This window comes from Macrobrachium rosenbergii, chromosome 21, assembly GCF_040412425.1.
Source record: "Macrobrachium rosenbergii isolate ZJJX-2024 chromosome 21, ASM4041242v1, whole genome shotgun sequence".
Lineage (NCBI taxonomy): Eukaryota > Metazoa > Arthropoda > Malacostraca > Decapoda > Palaemonidae > Macrobrachium > Macrobrachium rosenbergii.
The window spans coordinates 58,834,303-58,857,588 of NC_089761.1; the positions used below are offsets into that span (position 1 = coordinate 58,834,303).

At 42.8% G+C, this 23,286-nt stretch overlaps 1 protein-coding gene across 6 annotated transcripts in view; it reads left to right on the forward strand.

Annotated features, from left to right (window-relative positions):
* LOC136850230 (E3 ubiquitin-protein ligase TTC3-like) overlaps positions 1–23,286 on the forward strand; it is a 477,716-nt gene that overhangs the window by 310,456 nt on the left and 143,974 nt on the right. For all 6 annotated transcript variants that reach the window (XM_067123873.1, XM_067123870.1, XM_067123869.1 and 3 more), the window contains 2 exons: positions 1,397–1,657; positions 1,933–2,269. In XM_067123873.1, the coding sequence (XP_066979974.1) occupies positions 1,397–1,657; positions 1,933–2,269 (598 nt within the window). The remainder of the gene's footprint in view (positions 1–1,396; positions 1,658–1,932; positions 2,270–23,286) is intronic.

Here is a 23,286-nt window from a genome sequence, read left to right on the forward strand (position 1 = left end):
TTTTTTTCAAAAATTCACCATAAATCGAAATATTGTGCTAGAGACTTCCAGTTGGTTGCAAAATGAAGGTAAATGATTGAATATTACTAGATCGTAAGAGTTTTAGCTTAAAATTGCGTTTTTGACCATTTAAATTCGAGTCAAAGTAGACCGAAGGTTGAAATTTTGGCAGTTATTGTGGTTTATATGAAAATATTTCCAAACTGATAAAAGCTACAACCATGGGTTGTATTTTGCTGTATTGTACATAAAATTGCGCACATTTTCATATATAAAACTTTATGTAATGGCTAATATAGAACAGTGCAAAAATTACGACAAAATGATGAAAGAATTTATGAAATTTTCAGCTGAGTTACCGCCCGTGCATAAGAAAAAAGTTTTTTTAAAAATTCACCATTTCGGTCGAGTCAAAGTTGACGAAGGTTGAAATTTTTGTAGTCGACGTCTTGATACGTCCACTCGGCACCCAACAGACAATTTTAGTCGACGTATGATACGTCCAATAGGCGTCTAAGGGTTAATCAGCTCAGTGGTCTGGTTAAACTAAGATATACTTAACACACACACACACACACACACACACACACACACACACACACACACACACACACACACACACACACACACTCTCTCTCTCTCTCTCTCTCTCTCTCTCTCTCTCTCTCTCTCTCTCTCTCTCTCTCTCTCTCTCTCTCTCTCTCTCTCTCTCTCTCTTGTTATTTTACTTATATTGTTATTTTACTTAAGGTCTCGAGACAGTGAACTAGACCATATTTGCATCCAGATGAAACAGAGCTAATTATTGAGGGTGAAAGGACATCAACTTACAGAAGTTAGATATATGAATTAAGTAAAGGAGATTTTGAATTAGGCATAATGGGGAATAGGCACGTATGAATATACAAAAGCAAACTTGAAGGATAGGGCAAGACACAAGTCTTTTGTCTGAGATGGTCTATAGTCAAAAGTACTTCATAACTAAAATGGACTTACTCTGGTAAGTTTATCAGTGCATATACTGTAGTTTGTTTTTTAGTGAATCCATTTAAAACTATTAACAGATACGTTCCTCAAACAATTTTTTTTTTGTGACAGGATATTTTATGTAGTAGAGTGTTAATATACAAAAATTGGTCTGGTGACTATAACACTGTATTACCATAGGACTTTCATTACAAGAGAGCTTCCATTCCTCTCAGTCTAAAAGTGTCTGTGTTAAATAATTTCAGTGCATAAGCATACTGTCTGTGGTTCGATTTGATTCTTGATCTTATTTCAGGAAAATATCTGGGAAAATCATTGATGCCTTGCCATGTTCCATAAGAGTGTATAAGTATAATAATAGTATAGATGGTTTTATTTGATAATTTGGTGATGGGATTCCTTGTTCCAGATTTGTTTATGAGTGGCTGAAAGCAGAAGGTCCTATGTCAATAAATGATGACCGTCTGAGACAGTATGTTGCAGAGAATTTCCCACAAGATGCCTTAAATCATGTTAACCACTGTGGCGGCATTAAGCAGTTTTTAATGCAGTCAATTGACTTCGCAATGATAGATGAAGTAATATGTGTAAGGGACCATGTTGTTCGAGCCCAAGAGTTGATTAGAAAAAATGTTTCTGAGCGCATGATGAGCTCCAAATTCCTCATCAGGTATGTATGGGTGCATGTCTATGTTAGTGAAGTTAGAAATAGAGGCTTCATAAGGAATGGACATTAAGTATTAGATATATTCTTGAGATATAGAATCCGCATTTTTATTTCTTTTCCTTTTAATAGAAAGCAATGAAAACTTTGTTATATCATGAACATTAGAATTTCATTAGCTTGTTAGGTGTTTGCTTTACTTTTAATTATATAATTATAATGATTTGACTAGTATAGCACATGCTGACTTGAAATTTTATTTGGCTTGGGTTCTTTTACAGTGATGGCCGAAAAGCTAAAAAATTCTCACACCTTCTTGATGATACCAAAAGCAGCTGTTCATCTTCATCATCTACCTCTCTTTTTGTCGGCTCTGGGGTGTCATCTCACACTTCTCGAACCACGTCTGACTCGCTTAACCCAGTTTTAAAGCCACTTAAACTAGATTCTATCAGAGTCAGTTCCACAGATTTGCTGTCTCCTAAAACTAAGCAAAAATCACAGAGTGTAGTAGATCTTGATTCATTTACAACTGATCTTCCGAAAGCAAACTTGGACCATGTCAGACCTAAGAATAAATCCACCATGGAAGGCTTGAGTGACCTTGACTCCTTTGAGGTAAGTTGTAATATATTTATTCTTTTTTTTATATAGTTTTATTTTGAAATTTTATTATCCATCATTAATACTAGAGTGAAAATAACTGAATGTACATGTAAATGTTATCTGTTTATTTTGTATTTTACATATAAATTACAGCCTTGTACAAATTTTGTTTACTCTTTCTCTCTTGCATGTGCATTGTTATTCTGTTCCACATTTTGATGAACATATCCCATATTAAAGTGATTGATGTTGCATTAATCAGTAAATATATTGCTTTACTGTACCTACTTTCACAAGATTTCAGCAATGATGGATAGCCTAAGCTCAAGTACCCTATAATGTGTTGTAGACAGTATGAGGATTTTATAAATTTTCTTATTCCATATCAAGTGGATATGGAAGTTGCTCCAATGCTCTAATAATATAAGGCAAGTAAGCCCTGTGCACGCTTGTACAGCCCTGTACAAAGATTTGGCTGAAAGGTTAAATAGATTTTTTATATGGCATTTACAAAATTCCAGTATAAAAGCATAACTACTTTTTCTGTGTGAAATCAGTAGAATATTGCTCATGCACTCTCATGAGCAGTGCCAGTGGCCCTTTTTAATTTTTTTATTATTATATCCAAGTGTTGATGGGTTCTTTACTGTATGCAACAGTTTACAAGACCATCCAGAAAAACTGTGTTGGTACCCAAATAGAGAAGGAATTATCACAAAAGTTGAAGGTTACGAAAAAAAAAAAATATATATATAGCTCAGTGAAGCATAGAGTATTTCAGCTTGCTTCCTCCTTCCAACAGTTGTACCCTTAAAAATGACATTTTATAATAAAATAAAGTTTTATATATACTTACCAAGTAATTACATAGCTATAGTTTCTATTAACCGACAGCTAGAATTTTTGAAATTTGTAGTAGCTCTACTTTGTTTTGGTTAGGCAACTAACCCTGCCCACTTTCTGGGTAAGAGAGGAACTAGTCCAGCAAAAAGAGCTCAATATGTTTATGATTTCCTATCCATGCGCGGGGAGTAGGGAGGGCTCTGATCGTATAATTACTTGGTAAGTATGTATAAAACTTTATTTTAGTATAAAAATGTCATTTTTACATAAGCAACTTACCAAGTCATTACATAGCTGAATCCCACATTGAAGGAGGTGGGATGCATGGCTCTACTGTATCTATTCAAACGCCGCATTAAAAATTGTAAAGAAATGAGAATAGAAAAATTAACATTGGTAAAATGTTTGCCAGTTCCTTACCTGGCGAGAGAGCAGCTACAGCAGAGTACTGCCTCTGGTTGGCACTCATCTCAGCCTGTAGCGGCGTGGCAATATATCCAGGAAGCGCCTATACTTAGTGGGATTCTTTACTGTGAAGGAGTTTTCCAATTGCAGATAAAGAGTTAAAAATTTGCCCCTGCCCTGGGTTCGGTACTGTACACACAAAAACAACCAGAGTAATCAATGTAGTTGCCTAGACCATGAATTAAAAACCACTACCCAACAGAAAAAAACTGGAGGGCACTCCAAGTACATAGTATCCCCAGGCTCCCCTGCAACTCAATGCCCTTATTTCAAGGTAAAAAAAAAAAATAAATAAAAAAAAAAAAGGTATGGAAGGGATACTTACTACACTCCCTCTCCCATCACCATGCCAGCAACCAAAAATGGACCCAAGGTACTGCAGTTCTCATATATAGTTTTAACTTCACTCAAGTAAAGTGAGGCAGATATTGACCTACACTTCCAATATGTTGTCTGGATAATTGAGGAAAGCGAGAAATTATATTTAAAAGCCATGGATTTGGCTACCGCTTTCACTTTCACTGAACGTAAGTCATAAATCTTAAAATGCGAATGAGCTTCCAGGATAAGATCCTTAAAAAAAAAATGCCAGGGCATTTTTCGAGAGAGGATGCGAAGGATTCTCCATTGAGCACCAAAGGTTGCTCGATGCACCATGAATCTTTTCAGTTCTTTGTAAGTAAAATTTAAGTGCCCTTACAGGGCAGAGGGTCCTTTCCTCTTCCTGAGGCCCTAAGACATCTACCAGACTTTTGATAGAGAAGGAACGAGTCCACGGATTGGAGGGGGTCTCATTCATTGCTAAAAACCCATGAGTAAATGAACAAATAGCATTACCCTGAGAGAAACAGATTCTCTTATCTAATGTGTGCAACTCACTACCATGCTTAGCTGTAGCCAATGCTACCAGAAACAGTCTTCCTTGTTAAATCTCTCATAGAGATTGAACTTAAGAGGTTCAAAACGGGGGTCTGGCAACCACTTTAAGACCATGTCCAGGTTCCAAGCTACTAATTTCTCTTCCTTATGTTTGGTCGTATCAGACGACTTAATAAGATTGGACAAATCCTTATTATAGGAGAGATTCACTCCCATGTCTAAATACAGAGCTCAACATTGCTAACCCTTGATAGTTGAGGAAGATAGTTCCCTGGAAGATCTAAAATAAAGCAAGAAATCTCCAGTTTCAGCTACAGTTGTCTTAGAAGATGAGGTGTTATGCGTTCGGCACCATGAACGGAAGACTGTCCTTTTGGCTTGATAAACATTGCTCGAGGACTGGCATCTGCATCGAGCAATAGCGTCTGCAACCGATCTTGAAAATCCATTTGATCAGACCAGTTTCCAGACAGTCTGAATGCGGTCAGGGCCAGAGTGGACAGTCCTTGGTGGAACATCTGAAAGTAGGTTGAGTAAATTTATTTTCTGAGGCAACAGCCTCGGAATGTCTGTCAGAAGCTCTAACAAGTCTGGGAACCACTCCTGGGTTGGCCAAAATGGAGCTATTAGAGTCATTGTTACATTTTGGTGATTCCGGAACTTGCTGATTACTTCCCTTACCATCTTGAATGGAGGGAAGGCATACAGATCCTTGTCCAACCAGTCCACAAGCATTGCATCTGTCGCCCATGCTTGCTGATCTGGAGCTGGCAAACAATACAGAGGAAGTCGAAAGCTCTCGCAGTTGCGAACAGATCCAGAACTGGCTTTCCCCACAGTTTCCAAAGTTTTAGGCATACTAAAGGATCCAGAGTCCACTCTGTAGGGAGCACTTGTTTTCGGTGGCTCAGTTTGTCCTCTAGGACGTTTGATTTCCCTTGAGTAAACCTGGTTAGGATCTTCTTCTGGTTTCGATCTTCCCACAAGAGAAAAGCTCTTACTGCCTCACAAAAGGTGAAAGTGTGTCCCCCTTTGTTTCTTGACAGAAGACAGTGCCTTGGTGTTGTCCGAATGGACCGTCACTGTCTTTTCAAACACTTCCAGAGCAAACTCTTGTAATCCCCAGTGAATTGCTTTCAACTCCTTAACGTCGATATGCCATTTGCTCTGTTCTGGAGTCCAAATTCCAGAGACCTCCCTTTCTCCCAAGAGAGCTCCCCAACCTAGGTCTGAAGCGTCTGAATAAAACACTAGTTCGGGGCTCAGAGGAAGGAGGGACTTCCCTTGAGACAGTCTGTCCCTTGATTTCCACCACAGCAGGTCCTGTTTGATTTCCTGAGTTATTGGGAAAACAGAAGTGTCCGGAAACTTCCTGTTCCAATTGGCTCGTAGATAAAATTGAAAGTTCCCCATGTGCAGTCTTCCCAGAGACACGAATTGCTCTATGGAAGAGAGGGTCCCTAGAAGGCTCATCCTGTTGTTTGCAGAGCAAGACTGAAGGGAGAGAAATTTTTCCACTCTCTGAAGGCAGGCTTCTATCCTTTGGGTGGAGGGAAAAATCTAAAAAGTCAGAGTTTATCCTCATCCCCAGATATGCTATCTCCTGAGAAAGAGTCAGCTGTGATTTCTGAAAATTTATTAAAAGGCCCAACTCCTGGGGTAGAAGAAGGCTCTTTTGCAGGTTCTCCATGCACACTTCCTTCGACTGAGAATGAAGGAGCCAATTGTTGAGATAGAGCAAAATGTTAACCCCCATCAGATGTAACCAATTCGCTATGGGAGTTAAGACTCGCATGAAAACCCTGGGGAGCTGTGGCTAGGCCGAAGCAAAGGGCTCTGAACTGATACACCCTGTTCTTGAAAATGAACCTTAAAAACTTCCTTGAGTCCTGATGAACTGGAACATGGAAGTATGCATCCCTCATGTCCACTGAAATTATCTAATCCCCCTGACGAATGGATGCTAGGATGGATTGGCTTGTTTCCATTTTGAATTTGGTTTTCTGGACCGAGGCCTTGGGGACTATGAATAACCGATTGCAGAACCCCAGTGAGCTGGTATCCTCAACCACTTCGATGGCTTCTTTCTCAAGGAAGAAAGACTCTTCTTGGGAGAGGGCGGAAAACTTCTCGGAGCCTACCGAGTAGGCCGTCAACACAACCGGCAAGCTGGTTAAAGGAGGCTTCCTTATGAATGGAATGGAGTATCCCTCCCTCAAAACTTCCACAATCTAGGTTTCTGCTCCTCTCACTTCCTGTCGTTCCCAAAGGCGAAGGAACCTTGCTCCTACTGACGTATGGATGATGCGGGTCTCACTTACGTAAGGGAGCTTTAGAGGAGGACTTCTTGATCGATCAAGAGGCGAACCGTGTGTTAGCATGTAGTTTGGGAAGGCTTCTTTGCTTGCCCCTACCACGAAAGGACTGAGGTTGGACAGGGGAAACTGTCCTAGAGGAGAATGTAGGAATATCTCTAGGGCACTTCGCAGACTGAACGAGGAGGTCCTGAGTAGATTTCTTCTGATGGTCTAAAGAAATCTGAAGAATTGTAGCCTGTGAGAACAAATGTTATTTATCCAGAGGGGAATGAAGAAGAGCGGACTTCCGGGAAAGGGTCACACTTTTAGTGGTATAAGAACACCACAGCTCCTACTTTAACCCTTTCCTGCCCAATTGACGTCATATTACGCAATAACCCCTACCCCCTTCTTGTCTGACTGACGTAATTGAGCGTAAAATTTACCGACATTTTTAAATGCGTGTGGTAGGGGTAAATTTTTTTTATTTTCGGACAGTTGGTGGTTTCCATAGGCTAAAGCATACCTTGGACCGTGTAACTCAGGCATCGATACGCCAGGCAAGCAGTGCCTATACTGCGCATGCGCAATTCCCTGGCATAGTAAATTTCCCACAATGAAATCAGCTGATCCTACCCACGTTTCTCTCTCGTATCTTACATTTTTTTTTATAAAATGTAGGATTACATTATTGGAAACACTCTGTTTGGTATCCTCTATTTTCTATAAATTTTTTAGTTCCTCTACTGTGCATGCGCAAATCCACGGCGTAGTAAAATTCTCACAATGACATCAGCTGATCGCACCTCCGCAGGCCTGACAGGCCACACTTCTGTCAGAGACCATGCGCAGGCTGGGTAAACACGTGTGGCTGTTTACATAAAGCGACGTCAATCGAGAACAGTTTCCAACATGCTTTCGCAAAGTTTTTGCGGTAAAACTAGCGGAAATTTGTTAGTGCATCACATAGAGACGTCTGGATTTTAGGCAGGGCTCTGAATCTCATTTTTCATTATCATATATATCGATATTTAGAGAATTTTGTTGGCTTTCTCATAAAAAATAATTCATTCACCCAACTGTTATAGCTTTTGAGCTACGAACGATAATGTTGACAACGGTAACATTTTTTTTTCGTTTCGAACAGCTTATAACGTCAAAATGAAACTGTTGCTCTTACCAAAGCCATTTTTCTTGACTCTCACTTTATTCCTCAACCTTTCCTCTACATTTTTATATATTTACAAAGTGATTTCTATGAAAAAATCTGAGGTAGAGCTCTTCAAAAAAAAATGTCTAGCGATAATTTCACCGTATGCCTGGCGCGCTCTGTTTCTTACCCACTTTTCTATCAATTTTTCACCAACTGGGCTGATTCGTTTTCATTATTTTATATGTCGATATTTAGAAAATTTTCTTGGCTTTCTCATAAAAATAATTCATTCGCCTAACTGTTATAGTTTTTGAGCTACGAACAATAATGTTGACAACGGTAACTTTTTTTCGTTTCGATCAATTTATAACGTCAAAATGAAACTGTTGCCGTTACCAAAGCCATTTTTCTTGACTTTCCTTTATTCTTCAACTTTTCCTCTACTTTTTCGTATATTTACAAAGTAATTTCTATGAAAAAATAACCGAGATAGGGCTCTTCAAAAAAAAAAAAATTGCTGCGATAATTCTCACCATACGCCGGGCAGAGCGCTCTGTTTCTCACCCTCTTTTCTATCAATTTTTCACCAACTGGACTTATTCGTTTTTCCATTTTTATATGTCAATATTTAGGAATTTTATTGGCTTTCTCATAAAAAATTATTCATTCGCCTAACTGTTATAGCTTTTGAGCTACTTAACGATAATGTTGACAACGGTAACATTTTTTCGTTCAATCAAATTATAACGTCAAAATGAAACTGTTGCCTGTACCAAAGCCATTTTTCTTGACTCTCACTTTATTCTACATCTTTTCCTCTACATTTTCGTATATTTACAAAGTAATTTCTATGAAAAATAACCGAGATAGGGCTCTTCAAAAAAACTTTTTCTAGCGATAATTCTCACCATACGCCGGGCAAATCGCTCTGTTTCTTACCCTCTTTTCTATAAATTGTTTCACCAACTGGACTTATTCGTTTTTCATTGTTTTATATATCAATATTTAGAGAATTTTATTGGCTTTCTCATAAAAATAATGCATTCGCCTAACTGTTATAGCTTTTGAGCTCTAACGATAATGTTGACTACGGTAACATTTTTTTTCGTTTCAATCAATTTATAACGTCAAAATGAAACTGTTGCCGTTACCAAAGCCATTTTTCTTGGCTCTCACTTTATTCTACATTCTACATCTTTCCTCTACATTTTCGTATATTTACAAAGTAATTCTATGAAAATAACCGAGATAGGGCTCTTCAAAAAAACTTTTTCTAGCGATAATTCTCACCATACGCCGGGCAAATCGCTCTGTTTCTTACCCTCTTTTCTATAAGTTTTTCACCAACTGGACGTATCCGTTTTTCATTGTTTTATATATCAATATTTAGAGAATTTTGTTGGCTTTCTCATAAAAAATAATGCATTCGCCTAACTGTTATAGCTTTTGAGCTACGAACGATAATGTTGACAACGGTAACATTTTTTTTCGTTTCAATCAATTTATAACGTCAAAATGAAACTGTTGCCGTTACCAAAGCCATTTTTCTTGACTCTCACATTATTCTTCAACTTTTCCTCTACATTTTCGTATATTTACAAAGTAATTTCTATGAAAAATAACCGAGATAGGGCTCTTCAAAAAATCTTTTTTCTAGCGATAATTCTCACCATACGCCGGGCAGAGCGCTCTGTTTCTTGCCCTTTTTTCTATCAATTTTTTCACCAACTGGACTTATTCGTTTTCCATTCTTTTATATGTCGATATTTAGAGAATTTTATTGGCTTTCTCATAAAAAATAATTCATTCGCCTGACATTCATATTTTTGGGTTCTGAACGAAAATATGAAAATAAGTAAAGATTTTTTTTTTTTTTTCGTGAAATAACTCACATTTTTTGTATTTAGAGGGCTGGGACTCTTATTCTGACTATTCCACCATAAAATATAAACATTTAGAAAAAAGGACAGCAAAATGAACGTTGTTGGCATAAAATTTCTATTTTTGCTGAATTTTGAAATAATTATTTTTTCGCACTGTCTGTCGAAGCGCTCCCAGACACATCGGGGCTCATGTGCCCTCAGTGATGTGATAACTATGCAGATATGAAAGGGTTAAAATGTTCATCGCAAAAAGGGAAGCCAGCTCCAGAGATCCGTCTCTTATACCCTTGTCGAGACAGAGGTAACACCCAAAACATCTGAGGTGTAGTCCTCCACGGGACATGATAATCCTTGATCTTACGAGTGGTGGTACCTGCTGCCCAATGTAAAAAACTAAGCACCTCAAAAACTTGAAACAGGTGTTTGATCAAATGGTCTAACCCCAAAGTCGAGAACAGGATCTTCGCAGAATTGAAAGCCAACCTCCGGGATGAGTCTATCAGACCAGAGAAGTACTCCTGGGAGGAGGCAGAAGCTCCCAGGGATGGCACCTCTCCAGTTGCGGAAGACAGATATCTCCTCAGAGAGAGCCTCAGTGGAGGGCAACTAAAGGAGGCTCTTCTCTGCTCTCTCTTCCCTGAGAACCAACTTTCTACTTCATTTAATGCCTTTTTAGCAGAGGAAGGCAGTACCATCTTAGGGAGTCTCGAAGAATTAACAGTCTGGTTGTCCATTAGATATGTAGATGCTGGGGAAGCCGGAGCTGCAGGCGAGAAGAAATAAGGAAATGTTGCCAACAAAAACCTTAGCAACGAAGCATAAGCAGTTGGCAGAGTTAGAGGATCTATTTCTTCCCCTTCTGTAGAAATGGGAGGGACAACTCCACAAGAGGTTGAGGTGTCGAAGGGGGTTTCTTGATTAACCCCAAAATATTACCTAAGTATCACTGAATGGACAGAAAGGAAGGGTCCACTACTACAGGAGCTTGTTGAGCCAAGGCCAGACACTTAGGATGAAGGGGCAGCTGAGCAGTGGCTAGATCCAAAACCCCCAAACTAGGAGCAGGTGTCAGGAGCTTTGAAGAAGTGATAGGGAGCACAGGAGTCTGGGTATGCTCTGCAGACATAGGGCGCTTAGAAGACAAAACAAGCTCAGGACCCAACTGGCGCTCATGCACAGACAAAGGCTCGGATGCCGACGGCTGCTTGGAAAGAACCAGACATTCTAATAAAAGATGTTCTGAAGCCAAGGGGACTTCTGGTACCGACAGACGCTCTGGCTCCAAAGGTCTTAACGCAGACACAACAGAGTTGGGCGCTGTGGGAGCAGGAGCTAATGGGCTCTCGGAAGCTCAAGGGACTCCCGAGTCAGTAATTGTAGCGAGAGCAGGAAGCTCGGGCGCTAAAGGTTGCTCAGTTACTTTCCTGATTCCAGGAGAATGCTGTGGCGCCACTGATGGGGCTCATCCACGATCCTAACCGAAGACGAGTGCTTGCGAGAAGGGACTAGATGTTTAACTGTTGACGCTGTCCCTCTAACTCCGGGTGATCCTTGGAGAAACATTCAGGACTGTCCCAAAAACTGCAAGATGGCTTTGCTAAAGAAGATTCCTTGGGCTTCTCTACAGGAACTGCAGGGAAAAGAGAGATATCAATAGCATGTCTCTTCAAAGGACGAGATTCGTCTTTAAAATGCCATTGGCGTCTGGGACTCTAATCACTTGAAGAAAGACTAAAACAAAGATGACCCGCTTCCATAGTGACGCCTTTCCAGTGGCACTCTGTTGTGACCTGGGAAGCGGCAACAGGACCGACTGAGGAGACGACTGCCTTTGGGCAGACCCCACCGACCTCCTTTGGGCTACCAGTTTGGCTCCTCCCAGGTTTAGGGGAGTTAGCTAGGGACCTTTGCCTAGGAGAATCAGCAGGACAGACAGCCACCTCCTGCACTGACACTTCAACAACACTTTTAATGCTGCACTTGTCCATAAGGCCTTTTCACTGAAGTGCCTATCTGATCCATAGTATTCACTAACATCTCAAATTTCCTATTAACTCTCGACTCAAGGCTGGGAATGGTGTTGAGATCGGGAGTATGGAAGCCGTGTAGAGGAGATGGTGGAACAGAATGAGAACTGAGATTAAGAGGAATAAAAGGTAAAGAAACATTATCAGACACAGACTTAGCAGGAACCTGACTAGCTAATCTCTTTTTACTATTGGCTCTAGAAGAAGCGTTCCTATTTTTGTCTCTGTCCAGTTTTGATAAGTGACTATTTAAAGTTTTCCACATTTTGATGCCCCACTGTTCACATTCATTACAAGTTAAGTCTGGCAAACAAATTTAACCCCTACAAGATGTGCAGAGAATGTGTGGGTCATAACAGGCTTTAGTTATCTTAGTATTACAGCCTTTGCTGCAATACTGAAAACCTTGGGAACCAGAATCAGACATAGTTGACTCAAAAGTTAACAAAGCTTAGAATGTGTGAGATCAGAATTATAACAGTCAGATTTGGTAGTTAAGTCTGAAAAAGAACCTGATGCTGTCTAAATATGCCGAAAAGGCTACCATAAAGAGAGAGTACTTCACCAGTTGTAGTACTACAGCCAACTGAGAAGCTAAAGAAATCCAAAAATACGCTGCTGCTAAGGACTGAAGTACAGCCATCAGCTGCCAGAAACATATTGTGCTCTTTTGGGTGGACTAGTTCCTCTCTCACCCTGAAAGTGGGCGGTGTTAGTCGTCTAAGCAAAATTTAGTAGCGCTACTGGGAATTTAAAAATTCTAGGTGCTGGTTAATAGAAACTATAGCTATGTAATAACTTGGTAAGTTGCTTATATAAAAATACATTTTACATATTTTGTATTATACCCACCTTTTTGATCTTAATATTCCTCATTAAAGAAAATATTTAAGAAATGTACGAAGCAAATATTATTCATACATGACATATATGTGCAGTATTTGGTAGTAGTGAATGCCAGGGTTACAGCCAGGGGAATCATTTTATTGGTTATATCCTATTTGGTTGTCATGCATTGTACAGGTGTTATATTGTAACACTTTTCTAATATTTAATTTATATTTTGTGGATGATAAACTAACTTTTGAAACAAATTTTTCACTTAATGTTGAAATTTACAATAATAAAACCAGTTGAAGTGTCTTCTTGGAATTATAAGATCAAAAGGTAGTCATTTGTTTTTAACCTCGTCAAATGTATGTTCATCTTGTAGATGCATTAATACAACACAAAAAGACTTTGTGAGAGAGAGATGCAGTACTTTTCCCCTTCAAGTCGAAAGTATTACTGATGGCTGAAAAGATGTCTGCAGCAACTGGCCCGACTCTCAGGTCAGTATAAAAGTTGCCATTAGTGAATTTATAGCATATAGAAGTATTGGCACCTCTCTCTCGCCTCATTTTTACCATACCAGTGGTGCGTAATATTGTTTCACACTCAGGCTCAATCCGTCCACCTCCCCAATCCTGTTTTACTTCACACTGAGGCTCAATCCATCCCTTAGGGGTTAAAGGTAGCTGGTTTTCCACAATGCCATTTTCTAGGCTTTTCTGTTCAAGCCATTGGTATGTTTTACACAGCATTATATATACAGTCGACCCCCGCTATTTGCAGACTCAACAATTCACAGATTCAGCAATTCGCAGAATTTTTCTGTGGAACCTATCTATAAATTATTCACGGGAAACTTGCCCATTCACAGATTTTTCTGTGGAACATATCTGTAAATTATTTGTGAAGTTTTTCATTTTTTCTTAGAGCAATATTCTGTATTTTCAAATTTACTGTAATAACATTAAATAATAATGTACAGTACTGTAATAATAATACTGCAGGACATAATAGCAATAAGATTAAATAACAGTAGTACATTAATGAGTAATAAGATTAAATAATAATACATAATATACTCATTAAATAATAATACATAATATACACGGGGTACCTGTAATACTAATACATAATAATAATATTAAATCATGCTGGTACTCACCAGTAATGAATGTTGATTATAGATGATGATGATGATGAATTAGCTGTGCAGTCCGATGAAAGACGATGAAGATATGACGGCACAGCAAAGTAGAGGAGTTACATCTCCTCTGGGGGCTCCTCTTCCCTTCTTCAGGTGACGCTTTGTCTGGGGTTTCGGGAGGCACCACCTTGTTGAGGTAACTGAACGTGTCCAAAAAGGTGTTACGATAGGACTGCATCAGTTAATTAAGGCCAACGGAAAAATTTGTGGGTCTTTCCGGAAAATTATCCCATGCCTCTGCCATTGTCTGCAGCTGCCTGACATTCTTGAGAATTTTGTACAGACCAAGAAATTCTTCAAAATCCTGGTCCGTTGGTGGGATAGAGAGCACATGAACGGAGGTGGCGAGTTCTTCTCCAGTAAGGGCCTTCTCAAGCATTCTACCCTCTTCATATTCCTTCTCGGTGAAGGTGACAGTGCTTAATGTCTTGCCATGATGGCCTGCTATTTCTTTGTGACTTTTGCCCTCTCTTAACATAACAGTCACGTCTACCTTCTCCTCGAGTGTCATGATCTTCCTCTGCTGCTTAGGGTCTTTTCCAGAAGCCTTAGTTCAAGAAGCAGGGCATTTAGGACTCATCTTAGGGCACGATTCAAAAGGATACCCGAATCCGCACCAATAGGTACTGTACATGACACATGAGCTCTAGAGGCATACATAGTGAATTGAGATGCTGGGTCATTACAGTGTACATACATACATACAGGGTAATGTGCATAACAGTATTGATTTTCTGCGCATACTGTACATTTTATAGATATTTTGTTATAAGATGATTTTCAGGATGCTATGTAATATGTAGAGCATATGTAAAATATGTACGTAGTTTGTAGAACGAAGGGACTACATTACTAGGGTGTCTGGTGTCTGGTGCGGAGTATTTTCATTTTACTGTACAGTATATTTTCATGACTACTGTATGTAAAAGGGATTTTGACAAAGGAAAAATCTATTTCTGAGGAAGGTCCCGTGTCACCCGGTGAAATTCCATTGTAGCACGAATTTCTAGGTATAAAATGCTAGATATACCAAAGAAAAAGGAGCTTTCAGGAAAGCTGGGGTTACTACCCCCAGATCGAGCGTCTTCTCCAGGAAAGACGTCAGTATAACAAAGGGTGAGTGAAAGATCACTACCACGGAGTCTTACTCGAAAGATTTCTCCCTATCAAAACCCCCAGAAGAGAGCGGTGAGCCGTTACAGCCCCTACACCCAAACACCCGCCAGCTCGGCGACACCAGCGCCACCTACCTCATTCCAGGCTAGCACTAACCCCAGACTTGGCATGTGCAAGTGGGGAGCAATAGGTGAGTCAGGGAGGGTCACGGGTGACACGGGACCTTCCTCAGAAATAGATTTTTCCTTTGTCAAAATCCCTTTTCTGAGTCCAGTCCCATGTCAGCCGGTGAAATAGTGATAGAGAATCATGCCAAGGCTGCAAACTACGAGGAAACAAGGTAATCTGAAGAAAAAAACATAAATTACGAAAACGGTTTTAATCTGAATCTCTTACATGTAGCAAGAACACTAAACCTAAGGCACATCAAAAGCTTAATATTACGAAAAAGTGGGGAAGTCCCCAGCATGGCGGGGAAGAGGCCCCAAAAATACTTAATACTACTAAAGCATGACGACATGAAATTTGCATAGGTTAAATGGCATATACAATCTTAAAGCTACACACGTAAGAGACAAAACAAAATGGGAAATAATATATACAGTACATATACATATATCTGGGGTACATGGAGCAAAATAAAAACCGCCCAGTACCCCACAAGAAAACACAATCATAACATGTCAGATTACAGTTTCCACTCAACAGAGACAAGATACATCAATATGAGGAGCAAGGCAGTGAGGCATGATCAACCAGGAGGATAAGCAGAGAAGCAAATGAGGCAGGGGGGGGGAAAGGGGAGGATAAGGATATGATTAGTTAAGGTGGGAGATGACACTTCCCACAGCTGTTGTAGAAAATTTCAGGGCTTGACGATTTTAAATAGTGGCGTTTAAACACTAGAGGTGATTTCCAACCCGTGTATTTAGAGAGTTCTGAGAAGTCCATATTATGAAAGTAATTAATGGAAGTAGCAACTGCTCGAATATCATGAACCTTAGGAACTGAATCTGGGTTGGCCTGTTTAATAAAATACAAAATCTGTTGTCTTATAGCATTCAGTGAAAGAGTACCACCTTTCTCCCTGATAAAAAGAGGACCCGACTTACTCTGTGGAGTTCTTAAAAGGTAAGATTTAAGTGTATACACTGGACATAAAGACTGGTCTTGTGGAAGGGGCACCACCTTCCAAGGAGACCATCTGTCTTGTGGGTCTTCATTTTTGGCTAAGAATCTAGGGTCAGGGGAAAGGAGGACCTCTCCGGACGGGAGGAAGTTCACAAAATCATCACCTCTAGTGAGAGCCGATAGCTCTGAGATTCTGGCACCTGAAGCCAAGCTAATCAGAAATAAAGTCTTCCTTAACAGATCCTGATAAGAGCATTGAAAGTTGTTCATCTCTGATGCTAACTTAAGGACGTCATTGAGAAACCACGAACAGAATGTGGGCGTGATACGGGTCTCAGACGAGCGCATGCTCTGGGGATAGATGAAAAATAGGAATCTGTAAGGTCAATTTTAAAGCCAAACAGAAATACTTTCTTCAGGGCTGACTTGGCTGTGGTAATAGTGGCCGGAGCAAGGCCTTTCTCAAACAGTGACCTAAAGAAGAAAACTCCTAAATTAGTCGTCATGATTTTGGCTTCAGATGCTTTCAGGAAGGAGGCTAATTTTTTGACTGCTGAGTCATACTGTCTAAGAGTAGAATCTCTTTTATCTGATTCTAGAAACAGAGTGTTAACAGGGTCAATGTTTGCTCCTTTTTGGGCTGCGAATTTTATAAAGTCCATAAAACTAGGGCATTCTGAATTCTTGAGGAAGCTGACACAGTCTTGGTTTGTACTGTCTGGGTCAGTATGGGCTTGGGAACCAAGACTCCATAATCCCAGTTCCTGAAGAAGAGGGAACCAATTGCTCTTCGGCCAATAGGGGCTAATAGGGCTGGTTGACCTTTGAATGTCCTGAGTTTGTGTAATACTTTCAGCAGTAAATTTATTGGAGGAACAGATAAATTTTCTCCCAGTTGTTCCAATCTACTGTCATTGCGTCCGTGGCGCACGCCTGAGGGTCCAGGTTCGGGGCCACATAACAGGGGAGCTTGAAGTTGCTCTCCGTCGCGAACAGATCCACTTGGAGACCTGGAACCTGGCGGCAAATCCATTTGAAGGATTCCCGTCCAGGGACCACTCCGTCTCCAACGGAGTAGCCCTGGACAGGGAATCCGCCACCAACGTTCCGCACCCCGCTAGGTGGGTGGCTGACAGGTGCCAGCCGTGCTTGTTCGCCAGGGAGAAGATAGCAACCATTACTTGGTTTACTCGACCTGATTTGGAGCCGCCCCTGTTGATGCAATGAACTACCACTGCGCTGTCCAATACCAGCCTGATATGAATCCGGTTGGGGGCGGATTTTCTTTAGAGTTAGAAAAACTGCCATAGCTTCCAGGGTGTTTATATGGAACTGCTGAAACATAGTGGACCACGTTCCTTGTACTTTTTGTTTTGGTGAATATCCCCCCCAGCCGCTTAGGGAAGCGTCCGTGTGAACAACTAGTGCCGGAGGGGGAAATTGAAGCGGAACTGACTTGGACAGGCCCCTGACTGTGGCCCAAGGCCGTAGTCTTGTTTTTAAGATTCGAGGAATAGAGGAGACCTTGTCTCTGAGCTTGACATTGGCTCGACTCCGCCACACTCTGTTTATGTCTTTTAGTTTCGCTTTTAAGAGCAGGTCCGTCACTGAGGCAAATTGAAGAGATCCAAGGACTCTTTCTTGGGATCGGGCGGGATGCTGATTGATTTTGAGAAATTTTCTGGTGAGAGATGCTATCTCTTTCCTCTTGGGAGGCGGGAGAGATAACGTGTGAGAGGACAGATCCCACTGGAGACCCAGCCACTGAAACCGGGACTCCGAGTCAGGCGGGACTTCTCTCTGTTCAGCTGAAAACCTAACGACTCCAGGAAGTTGATGACCATGGACGTAGCCTTCTGACACTCCAGAACTGTTGGTGCCCAAATTATCTAATCGTCTAGGTACGCTGCTAGGGATATCCCTCGAGACCGGAGTAGTTGAACTACCGTGTCCGCCAGCTTGGTGAATATCCTGGGCGCAATGTTTAGACCGAAGGGCATGACCCTGAAGGAGTAGGCTTGATTCCCGAGTCTGAAACCGAGGAACTGAGAGAAGTTCCGCGCAACCGGGATGTGATAATAAGCGTCTGAAAGATCGATAGAGGTGGTGACGGCTCCATGCGTAAGTAGAGTCCGTACCTGAGCTACCGTAAGCATGCGAAATTTGTCGCATTTTATGTAGAGATTTAGACGCGACAGATCCAGGATCACTCTTTGCTGGTTGGAGTCTTTTTTGGGAACAGTGAATAACCTGCCTTGAAACTTTAGGTGCCTTACTTTCTTTATTGCTTGTTTGTTGAGCAATTCTGCCACGTAATCCTGTAGGATTGATGAGGGTGGCTGGTAAAGCCTGGTCAGAGGAGGAGGGTCCTTGATCCAGCTCCATCCTAGACCCTTGGACACAATGCTGTGTGCCCAAGGGCTGAAGGTCCATTGGTCCCTGAACCAATACAGGCGACCACCTACCTGTGTTCTCTCAGTGGAAGGGAGCGGGTTTGTTCCCTCTACCACGTCCAGGTTTTCCTCTTGGGGTGGTGTTGGCTTTTCCTCTATGAGGGGCCCTGCCTCTTCCCCCCTTGCGATCCTATTAAGGCCGTGAAAGTATCCACGGCCCTCATAGGTGGGGTTGTATGCTGGCGAAGCAACATACGAAGGTGCAGCAAGGGAATGAGCTGGTTGAACCAGCACATATTGTTGGGGATGAGCCTTTGAGGTGGAGGGCTGTGCCACTGCCGAGACCGGGACGGCTTGGACTACCGCCTGATGGTGGGGCCTCTTATGCCTCCTGAAACGTTTGCCTCCTCTCGCCTGGGGGCCGCCAGATTCAGGGTCTTGCGCTTGTAGGCAGAAATGCCCCAGCGAGAGCGCAGACTCTGGTTGGCCTTGTAGCCTCAGCCATAACATTCGTAACCTCTTCTTCTGGGAAGAGGTTGGTCCCCAGATCGAGCTCTTTACGAGCTTGTTAGGCTCGTGACGGATGGTGGCATCGGCAAAAATGAATTTTCTGCATTCCAGTCTGGCCATGATGAATTCGAAAGGTCAGACTGAAAGCCAGCTAGCAGGGACTTAGCCAAGACTTGAAAAAATGGCTCGTCCGAGCAGGAGACGGCAGTGGCTTCCGTAAGGCAGGCGGAGTTCAGGGACCGGGCTAGCTTAGTCCGGGCATCAAACTCCGCCTTTAGCAAAGATTCCGGCAGCTTGGGGAGCTGCTCACTGAACTGTGAGGAAGCACAAAGGGGTCCAACTTCCCAACAGTGAAAGTGGACGGTGCATCCGTCCAGAACTCGTCACCTCCCGGGAACACCAGGGAAGTGGAGTCTGTTTCCCTCAGCTGCGGTAATGGGCTACCTTCAAAGCACGCTCGGGCCGTAGCCAGAGCGACTTTGTTCAAACAGGGGGTGGGTAAGTTGTCTCCCAAGGCAAACATGGTGAAGTTGCCCTTGAAAGGTGTCAACTTTGTATTATCTGCCTGCCACTCCGCCAGAGTGCGCAGGAGAGCCGATTGAGCTTGGTCCCTAGGGACGATCACAGTCTCCCCTAGGAACCTTATCTGAACGTGCCCATGCTTCCTCTGTTAGCCTCACGAAGCCTGGGTAGGGGGCAAGAGATCGGGGGAAGAACTCTAATTCCTCCAACCGTCTCGTGCCAAGACCTTCGACTGTCAAATTGCCATCATGTTGGATGGCCCGGAGGCTTAAACGCCAAGGGTTCCCGACATCGAAAGGCGGGAGGTCCGCTGTGTCGGGGATGACGTGCTGGGGTTCGGCTGCGGGTGGGCGAGCCATCCCGCCAGTATATTGTCATGACTGGCCAACTTTTCTGTGATCTTTGTAAATTTGGTGTCGACCTCCTCCGAGAATCGTTTGAAGAGCTGGTTCGCGAAGGCCTCCGCGTCAAAGGCAGGCTGGCGAGGAGGGCTTGGTTTTGCTGCCCTCTTACTCGCGCCTTTGCTGGAGGAACCAGACTTGCTCCCGGAGGCTACAGGTGCTGAGACCTTAGCCTTCGACGGGGGGAAAGGCAATGCTTTCTTGGAAGACGAGGACTTGTAGCCCTTCGCCTTCCATGAAGTCTTCAACTTCAACTTGGGGATAGCTGATGGAGCTCTATCACCCAAGGAGGAAGACTTCACAAAACCTGTAAAAGAAGAAACTGAAGAAACTGGGGAGTCAAAAAGGGGGCCCGCCCCAACAACCTCACCTACCTCACTACTTACCACCTGGTCCTGTTCAGTATTCATAGGTTCCAGGTCTAAGTCTAAAGCGGCGACGTCCTCCGAAACCTCGGCATAGAGAATATCTACTTGGGGTGGCTGGGTCGCATCCCGGATCTGCTGGATGATGGGGGTGGCAAGATCATCTGGCACTGCGGCTGCCACCCGTGCGCCGGGGTAAAGCAGGTCCCTCAACTTCGCGTCGAGGACATAGGGCTTCCCCGACGGAACGTTCCTACCAAACCCAGCCACCCAAGCCCGGAGGGATTCCAAGGCAGACTTCTTGGAGGACTCATCCGCCTGTAAGAAAACCAACAATCAGCCAAGAACGAAAGAACAGTCCGGGAACCATGTAAACAGTATTCAATATGAGGAGCGTAAAACGGAGGAAGACTTGTCACTTACCGACTCGTCCTGGACGGTTGCGCACAAGGCGAAGCAAACCTCACAACCATCAGGGTGCCAGACTACAAGGTCGTTGAGCCGGACCGCACAACCAGCGTGGGTCTGGCACACTACGTGACCGTAAGGCTGTTGCAGCGAAGCGGTGCACCCCAGCTCCTCACAGCGAACAGTCTGTAAGTGTAAAAAGTACATGAACCTACCACTCTAAGCAATCTAAAGCCAGCAAGGCCGGGAATTTCGACTACAACCGGAATACTCCGGCGGAGAAGAAATCCCTTATCATAAACTAGGCCAATAAGCTCTAAAATACACAGAGTGGAAGGTAAAAAACTTCCAGACCCCGGAATACTCCGGGGAATGAAAGGTATGAGACAACAAGAACTCACCGCAAGGGTTGCCAGTAAAAACAACGGCGGAACCCCCGGGTGTAGAACCGGACTCACGTATATATAAAAATGTGGTGTACTCCGTTGGGTAAACACACTTATCTAAATATGTATATACATAAACAATAACAATAAACAAGTGATGGTACAAAGGGCAAACTACTCCGGAGACCGGAGGGATCCGCTCCCCTTATATATATAAATGTATGTATCTCTTCCTCTCTTACTTCCCCGCCAGAGAAACAAGGTGGGCAAGATGCTCGTAGATACATAACATAAGCCGGAGCAAGTATAATAACCCAACCAAGTAACCCGACGGGAGAAAAGAAGTGTGGGATATAGTGTTCGAACACGTTCGAAGCCACGAGTAAACAAACCACCAACACCAACGCAGCAATGCTAGGGACTGTATGGGAGGAGCGAATCCCTCTACCAAATGGAGGAGTCCCTGAACTCGGAGAAAACGCCATCTAGCGTCACCCGCATGAGTAGAGCAAGGCTGAGAGGGAGGAGGGAGGGGTGGAGTAGGGAGAGTGGTAGGCTACGAAAATGAGAACAGGAGACGGGGAAATATATCACCCGCTCAACTGCACACATACACCACTCCAAGAATAATGAAACTTAGGAGGGTGGCCTACTACTAGGGGAGGGAAGCGACCGAGCCTCAATGCCCGACTCCTGACTAGGCGAAGCCTAATAAGGGACCTAACCTAGTATAGGCTAGGAAAACGGAAGGAGTGCGGAAGGGAGGAGGAAGCAAACAGGGAGAGAAATTTTGTGCCGAGAACCAACCGGGGCCGAGAAGAGGGGGCAAGAAGGCAACTAGCCTAGAGGAAACACATCCAAAGAACTCTATTCCCCCAAAGGAACAAAGAGAACTAAGGGGCTCACTCTGCCCACCAAAAAACGACCCTGGAGGAAACAGCAACCAAAACTCCCTCAACCTGATGGATCTCCACGCCAAGGGCAAGGGGAGGGAAGCAAAACAAGCCTACTCCACTAAATAACCATCACACATAAACATGGGGAAACAAAAATGTGCTCAACAGGGTGCGTAGCCTACCTCGGGGAAGCGGTTAGATCTGAGGCTGCCGCCACCTCGAGGAGGTAAACAATGAATAAAAATAAAAGAGCACCATCGCCAAGAATAAAACAATTAGCCTAATACAGACTAAGAATAACAAGGAACCCAACCTTGGGGGGGGGGTGTTCCTGGACGGGGCATCACCCTCACTAAGGCCGACAGGCCAATAATATGTAAAACTCGAAAAAAGGGGGCCCACCGCAGGGAACCCGCCAGGAGGAGAACCATGGGGCAAAAAATAACATCTATAGCGACAAGGAGACAACCCCAACAGAAAAGAACTGATGGGGTCGCCTCGCAGTCGACATGGCTGGCGGAGGACGCCGTGGCGTCATAATAAGATCTCAATATTTGTGAAAAGACGAGACCATAACAGCCAAAATATAGTACAAAACCCCACAATAAGATGGTACTTAACTTGGAGATGGTAAAGCTGCTCGATGACATGGTGATAGATGAAAATAAATCCAAAAAGGCACGAGCACACAAAAGGAAATGGTAGTAATCACGTGCTAGAAAATGGAATGAGATAAGTGGCGCTGGTGTCGCCGAGCTGGATGGTGTTTGGGTGTAGGGGCTGTAACGGCTCACCGCTCTCTTCTGGGGGTTTTGATTGGGAGAAATCTTTCGAGTAAGACTTCCGTGGTAGTGATCTTTCACTCACCCTTCGTTATACCGACGTCTTCCCTGGAGAAGACGCTCGATCTGGGGGTAGTAACCCCAGCTTTCCTGAAAGCTCCTTTTTCTCTGGTATATCTAGCATTTTATACCTAGAAATTCGTGCTACAATGGAATTTCACCGGCTGACACGGGACTGGACTCAGAAATACAGTTTTTATGATGAAAAAAGATTTACTAATTTCCAAATATTACAGTACAGTACTGTAATATATTAATGTAAACACAGCAGAGTTTCAGTAACATTTATTTTATTATTATTTTTTTTTTTTTTAAGTGTTTTACCCAAGCCAGCGAATGGCAATTTAAGAGAATGAATGCTGGGATGCTGTATACCAAGGCACAGTGATACTCAACACATTACTGTATTGGCTGTTGTCTGCAAAGCAGCCAATCCAGGAACACCATTCATTTTCCTTGGAGCTCACTGGTTGTGCA